A 7,443-nucleotide genomic window follows, 5' to 3' on the forward strand; every position below is an offset into this window, starting at 1 on the left:
TTATTGGCAGTCTAATAAAAGCAGTGAAGGATAGCAGAAATGAGGACACAGCTGAACAGGACTCAGGACTTTATTAAGCAGTGAGTTTTCTATTCCTTACTATCCCATATTAAGTCTGATATTAGTCCATAACCCTATTACTCCCGAAATAAAGGCGTAGCTATTCCTCTTCTCATGTCCTTAACTGGGAAATATCTTGGCTACTTTCCCTTTGGCCAACTTTCCCCACCTGTTCGTCTACACAAATTCAAGTATCGAAAGTGCATTATTGCAATACTGTCCCGCTGCAAATGCAAAATGCTTTAAATACTATAAAACTGCAAAAAAGAAAAAAAAGTCCCCCATCAGTGCATACAGCTCAAGAAAAAAAGAAAGAAAGAAATGAGTTATCAAATTGTTCCCAGTCCCCTTTAGTACTCCATGTCTCAGACATGAGTAGTTCCTGTCCTGGCCCGATCCCTTCCCCTTAGAAAAAGTTCAAATATTTACATTTTTAATCCCATTAAAAATGAAAAAGAAAGAAAGAAAAGAATCGAGTGCACTCTGCCACACAGCAAACATTATCAGCAAAGCTCATCCGTTCTGTGCAGCTGTGACCTGCATCCCTCCAAAATCTTCATCTTCTTCCAGGCTGCGTTTGCGGCTTCCTATTATAGAAAAGAAAATGAACGATCACAAAGCGGCAACTCAAAGTCCGTCGCCTATAATCTCCAAACGTGAACACTGTCGCCTGTGGAAAGTGAAATCGCTGGGATTCAGACCAATAAATTGTTACTGAGGGAAATTATGAGTCAGTCCTAGAGCTACACATGCCTGAATGTTATCTGTTTAATAGTAATAAAGTCCCAAAGAAAATATGAATGCTATGAGTTGAGAATCAGTCACAATGGAGCTAGCTTTTTTTTTTTTTCCTAATGAAAGCCTTCTTTAAAGTCAAACATCATATCAAGCAGCGTTTTACAAATGAGTAACCCACCATTGCCACATTACCAGTTAATGATCCTGAGAAAGTCTAATAATGGATGCCAAAATGGCACAATGGACCCATCAACACTGCTTTGAATTCTCTTTAACATGAAATATTTTTTTATTATTTCCGCTGTGCTAAAGCTGTAACCAAATGCTTTACCTGCATTGGTTCAGTAATAACAAGAAATAATGGGACGTGTGTCTCTTTCCAAAACTGGGTACGTTAAATACAAACCTGGCATCCCAGCTTGTAGTGAGAACGGCCTGTCCAACTGCACCGACATCCTTTTAATGGTCAGTTTGGCTAGGTAGATTGCTTCATATTCCTTTAAAAGCAAATCAAATTTAAATACAGCTGTAAAAATCACAGGAATGACAACAGCTACACAGTCGTGCCTGAAGCTCCGACTGCTTGTCTCTTGGCTGACTTCTTACACGCTCAGTTAATTACTTAATGAAGCTCAAAGACTTTACAGTGGCAGTATTCGTGAGTCCATGCCGCAATTTCTGTTTTGAGTTAATGGAGTAAAAAAATAACTGTGTGATAACACATTTACTTTAATTTGAAAACACAACAAGTACACATGCCAACTAAGTTAGCAAGCCACTTGTGTGGCCAGCCAAGGCAGACTAAAGAGAGATGATATATGGTAGTAAACATGGGAAAATCATTTCAGCAGCCTCGAATGAGAAAACACAAGAAAGCAAAAACAGCAAAATGAACCAGTATAACAACACAGGCTGTAGTGATTCTGTATTTCTTCTGTGTATGCAACTTTTTATCCAATACCATCATATAAATGTTGCCTTTCTTTCAAAGGAAAATGAAGGGGGCACAGTGAATCTGCTGTAGTAGCAATATTATTAATACAGACCAATTACAGTCATGTACAGACAGTATGATTATTAGGGTATTAGGCTATTCTAAAAGGTTAAAATATGAGCTTACCTGTAGCTGATGCACAAAGCCCACATTGGGATTAATGCAAAACCTCCTCTCTTGAACATGGCTGAATGCTTCCCTACAGAGTGAAATAGGAAAAACATGAAACCTCTGCAAGCAACAGTATCTCTACCAGCAACTGCTTTCTGTGCTTCCATCCAGTATATTTATATATTATAACAATTATGCTGCAGTCCACTTACGTCTGTGTAATAAAGTCAGCTTAGTTTTACAATGTGCAGAAATTGTAAGCAATACATTGTTGTGAGGAAAAAACACTCACCTGTATTTCATACCGAATGTTTCCATAAGATATGCAATCACTAAGGCAGCACTGAAAGAACAAATAAAAGTAAACTTGGTTACTTAAGTGGTACAAAAGGTGCATCAGTTCATGTAATATATTTCCTTTAAGCCACGTTAGAGAGTTAGACAAAGAAATAATGGACTAATGAAATTGTGGCAGAGCTGGAGCCCACATAAGTTAACTTTGGGCAAGATCCAGGGTAAGTCATGCTAAGGTTGTCCATTAATAATAGGACTTGCATGGACACTCAGGAAGAGCATTATTTAACTTTTAAAGGCATGTCATGATGTCAAGACAACATAGATATATAGTACAGTGAAATGTCTTGAGTCACCCTTCTTTGTATTTTGACAGAATAATGGAAAATTGGTCCAGCAGTTTATTGAAAAATCAAACATGGATGGAAATACAACATACAGGGCAAAAACTGCATTTCTAACAAGCCTGAAATTTAATTTAATATTAGGTATTTTTTTCTGTCCAGGTATATTTTTTACTTCACTGACAATGTGTTTGGAATCATTGACATACTAAAAAAATGAAGATGCTACAAATCAGACGCTTTCCAGATGGTATTGCATGACAGCAAATATCAGCTGTGGTAACACCACATACTGGATTTGACAGTTTTACACAATATTCCTTCCTTCCTGTCACAATACAAAAGGGAATTTGTGTCTCTGGCTGGAATTGAACTGCTGACCTTTTGTGTAACCCACTACACTATACAACCACTGCTAGATGGTACTGCATGACAGATCAAAATCTGACAGTATTTTTCTGTGTTCATAATCCCACCAGGGTCCTCGAGACCACTGGCTGAAATACAACCCCGAACCATTACAGAGCCTTCACTGTGTTTCAGAAATGGCTGTAGACACTCGCTTTTGCATTGCTCATCTGACCACCTCCAGAATTTGAACCAAAAATATCAAAATTGGACCTGCTGACACTGATTTTCAGTCCAGTTCTTGTGTAATTTTTCTCTCTTAAAAATTGCCTTAAACAAAAAACAAAACAAACAAACAAAAAATTCCTCTGAAATTGATGAGGTTGATGGGCTGGACTAAAAAGGAGTGAAGAAAAGCAGCCAGTTGCCTTCTCAAATCAAACAAAAAAAGTAGTCAAGATCAGTGGAAGCAAAATATAATGAAATGAAGGGTTGCTCAAGACTTTCGCAAAACTTTATCTTACATGCAATTTGCTCTCTAAACTGAAAAAATATCACATATAACACTCGCCTAAACAAAAACAGTACATGATCCAATCATATTTTAGAATTTCACAGCTTTGGAAGTACAGTACATGATGCGCTTTAATGCACGAGGTGAAATTACAGCATAAAAAACAAATGTAGGCTCACCTTCTTGATATCCCTGCATTACCATGAACCAGTACCTTTCCTGAAAGAGCAAGGAAACAGAAGATTGTTAATAAAATGCCTTACACTGTAGGCAATACAAACGGGAATGGCACGCATCTTTACCTTCTGTTGCTAAGCAGCCATCAATGAATTCTTTAGTCTGTAAAAAGGAAAATTTAATTTTATTGTAAACGCCACACCTTTCAGCGAAAGAGCGCTTTCCCAGACAACACGCCCCACCTCTTTACTCACCATAGGAAAAAAGCGGATTATATTTTCCACTGGATTGTCAGCAATATCTAACACAAGGTATCTGCAAGAAAACGCATGATGAAATAAAACTCCCTGTTTCAGAAACGTACCAATGTTGCGCAAAGATCACAGAAGCCCTTACTTACCTAAACATGTGAGGGAAATTAGGTTTGATAAAATTGGCTTCAATGTCTTGGCGGACGCACACAATGTGCGTTATGCCGTGTCTTTCGAGAATTGGCAGCTAGACATAGAGGAATAAGTAAAATGAGGGTTGAATGCATTCATTTTATTTGTGTCTCCATATCCAAGAGAAATCAATGAAATCAGTCCTCCAGCAACTACCTTGCTTTTCATCGCAGAAGAGTAGGGACCTAAAAACAGTCCTGGTAAAATCTCCTGAATAGAAAAATACAGCAAACATTAACACAACACAGGCACCAACATTTCTTCACCTTTAACAAAGGATTTTATATCTGGACACTGACATTTTACTGTGATCACTAGAAGTTTACACACACTCATCAAGGGCATGAATCATGGTAATTATGAGCTTTTAATGAGTTCTTGGGATGGTTAAAAAAAACAAACAAAAAGAATTGAGTGAACAAGAATTAATTATAATTTTGGATTTTCCACTATTCCACACAAAGTCAAAAATATACATACACCCAACTAATCTTTGGTTAAATGTCCCTTATCAAAGTATACCTTGACTGGATGCTTTTGGTAGCCATCATCAAGCTTCTGGTAAATTTTTTCCTGGATATTTGGCTGCTCTTCTTGGCAGAATGCATAGAGTTCATTTAAATTTCCTGGCACGAACTCTGCTTTTAAGCACTTAATTTTACATTAGGTTGAATTTGAGGCTTTGGGAACGCAATTCCAGAAACTTAATGTTCGCTTGCTTTATACATTTAACAGCCCTGATGTGTGTTTGAGATCACCGTCCTGCCAGAACACCCAACGGCGTTGAAGTTTTAACCAGCTAGCTGTTGATGATTCTGAGGGTACTCCTCCTCCTCGATTACTCCATCCACTAACAGTACTACTGGTAGCAAAACAGCTTCAAAGCATGATGCTACAACAACCGTGTTTGACAGCTGGTGCAGTTTTCTTAGGTTTGAAAGCCTCTGCTTTACTTCTGCAAACACACCTCCTGCTATTGTCGCCAGATAGCTAAATCTTTGTTGTCTGTCAATAAAACCTTTCTCCAGGGGGCATTTGGCTTGTCCATGTTGGCAGCGACAAATTGTTCAGTCCAGTTCATGGCAGGCTTGAGCCTTGATGGTTCTTGGGTTAATCCTGAACATCCTAACCAATTATCTCTCATTTTAGGGGGACAGTTCGGGCAAAAGCAGTGATGAGCAGTCAGACTGCAGCCTCAGGTCATACAGGAGAATCACTTGGGCGATCGCTTTAAAGTCTCTTTGCGCTGGTAAACGACCCCAGCACTGATCACAACGATGAGGGGAAATACCTCCAAAATGCACAAACATTTGACAGAGAGCATACAATTGATTTGCACAAACATGTTTTTGATATGCTGCTTAGTGATGGTATTAACGCTGACATTAGTGCTGATGAGCACCAAATGAGAATCGTTAAGGAATCTAAATAAGAAGTGAACTCGATGAAGGAACCTGTTCACCCAAGTCATTACAGATGTATGCACCCATGAGGCCTGTATGTAAACATCTGGTCATAAAATGTACACACATCATCAAAGTAGTACCACGACAGCCAAACAAAGTTGTATTAAAGTGTAAACAGTAACTATAATGATTGAAAATACAATTGCATTGTTCTGTCTCCAGATTAATGTTTTAAGAACTTTAAAGCCGCATTTACCATAGGAATAGACTAAAGACGTTCAACTGTCAAGATTAAACTTGCCACTATAAACAACAGACTCATCCTTACACACCTGCATATCTCGTCTCATCGGATACGCCCAATCCTGGAAAAAAATGGGAATTTGAAACCAAGGTTAAAAGATGTGGCAGGTGTTCCTACCATTAAACGACAGCTGAATGCTAGTTTACTTTATGCACGTTGATTGCTAATGCTAGTAGGCTACTCAGTGCCGAAACGCCGCAAAAGACTAATTAAAAGACAATTTTGAGAATGGCTCTCACATTATCACACATTACATTGACACGTCACTTTCCCAAAAACGACACACACACACACACATATATATCGCCCTCTACATTGTTCCCTGCCAGAAAGTAAAACTAGAGTGGAGGCTAGCTCAAATTAGCTGGTCAGACAGACACAGTGGACATGTTGGCTAATACAGGATCTCACCAGAAGGTCCTCCTTGGTATCGGGCAGAGACGGAAACTGAAGTTTGTTCTCCTCGTCCATCCTGCTGACCATTCGGCCACCGCCGGCCCGACTTCGCGCGCGGTATCGATGTTTCCTCGCGGCGGGGTTAGCTGAACAAACGGTACAATTTGTTTTGAGGCTCCACATGCATGTCCGCCATACTGCTCGGTCACATGCGTCACGTGATCCCGAAGGAGCTGGCCGACAGATGCGTGGAGAAACGGAAAAGAGGAAACAGCGTCACTTAGCGGTCGTTTTGCGAAGCGCAGAGGTCACAGAAGAGCACCCCCAGTGCCACTGTAAAGGAAATATTTCGATTTGTGAAATTAAGGAGTTAAGATGAAGACGTAGTCTGATATGTAGTCTACGAGCTTCTGCTCACTGCTTATCGAAGGGCCTTTAAAGCTATTCTTTGAATGTGTCCGAACTGGCTAGGCCAGTCCATGACTAATAATCTAGGTATGATTTTACTGTGATGTCAGTGTGTTTGGGATCATGTCACGACAAAAAATGAATTTCTTGTTGATGAACTTTCCAGATGATATTTCATTGTGGATCAGTATCTGAGAGTATTTTGCTGAGTTTCTAATTCCATTAATTTTGAGAACATTCCCAACAGCACCGGCTGAAATCCACCTCCAAACCAAGACAGAGCCTTCACTGTGTTTCACAGGTGGCTGTAGACACTCACTGTTGTACCGCTCTCCTGACGTGCTCTGTACATACTGATGATAATTTGAACTAAAATTTTAACATTTAGATTAATCCCTCCATGAGACCTTTTCTTACAAACTGTGTTATTGTTGTCATTCTTCATCCACTGAAGAAATGGGAAGAAATGATTTTTGCTGGTAAGAAAGTGCCCAAAGATACAGTTTAAATTAGATTTTTTGCTAAGCTGTCTGTTATGCATATACACAGCACTGGTTCATCCCTTGAGTTAGGTGCTATTCTTACGGTCAATGTTAATAGTTGAAAAAAGTGTATCTGAAAATGGTCAGTCTAAAAATTAGTTAAAAAGTAAGCAGGTCCTTCAGTCTTTTATTATTTTCAACCTCTTCCCCCTCCACCATGCACGCCTTGTTAATAGTGACATCAGCAGTGACTGATAATGAGATCTGATAAAGAACAGAGCGGATAATCTGTAGATGTTTGTTTGGCGTCTCAGATCTGGCATCTGTTTGTTGTTGTCAGACATTGCAGCATTTTGTGATTTTTTTTGTTTACTGTCTGGTCCGTGGGTGGGGACAACACTTTCTTCACAGATCAGAAGGAGAT

At 39.3% G+C, this 7,443-nt stretch overlaps 1 protein-coding gene across 1 annotated transcript; it reads right to left on the reverse strand.

Annotated features, from left to right (window-relative positions):
- Positions 1-54: 54 nt before the first annotated feature.
- Positions 55-6,370, reverse strand: styx (serine/threonine/tyrosine interacting protein). The gene is made up of 11 exons (XM_084930581.1): positions 6,145-6,370; positions 5,762-5,794; positions 4,180-4,233; positions 3,981-4,078; positions 3,835-3,895; positions 3,706-3,742; positions 3,583-3,622; positions 2,196-2,246; positions 1,919-1,991; positions 1,205-1,295; positions 55-647 (listed from the first exon to the last, which is right to left on the reverse strand). The coding sequence occupies exons 1-11, from the start codon at positions 6,310-6,312 to the stop codon at positions 574-576; spliced, it is 780 nt and encodes a 259-aa protein (XP_084786707.1). The 5' UTR covers positions 6,313-6,370; the 3' UTR covers positions 55-573.
- Between the last annotated feature and the right edge of the window lie 1,073 nt (positions 6,371-7,443).

The sequence above is a fragment of the Perissodus microlepis genome, chromosome 1, assembly GCF_051167445.1.
Source record: "Perissodus microlepis isolate ML-2025 ecotype Zambia chromosome 1, ASM5116744v1, whole genome shotgun sequence".
NCBI lineage: Eukaryota > Metazoa > Chordata > Actinopteri > Cichliformes > Cichlidae > Perissodus > Perissodus microlepis.

What these genes read in the sequence shown, in the direction of transcription:
- styx (XM_084930581.1), bottom strand. Translation starts at nt 6,312, where the DNA reads ATGTGGAGCCTCAAAACAAATTGTACCGTTTGTTCAGCTAACCCCGCC. An exon ending in TAATCCGCTTTTTTCCTATG is followed by an intron (nt 3,743 to 3,834) that starts GTGAGTAAAGAG and finishes TCCTTTTTACAG; the next exon opens with ACTAAAGAATTCATTGATGG. An exon ending in ACATTCGGTATGAAATACAG is followed by an intron (nt 1,992 to 2,195) that starts GTGAGTGTTTTT and finishes TTCACTCTGTAG; the next exon opens with GGAAGCATTCAGCCATGTTC.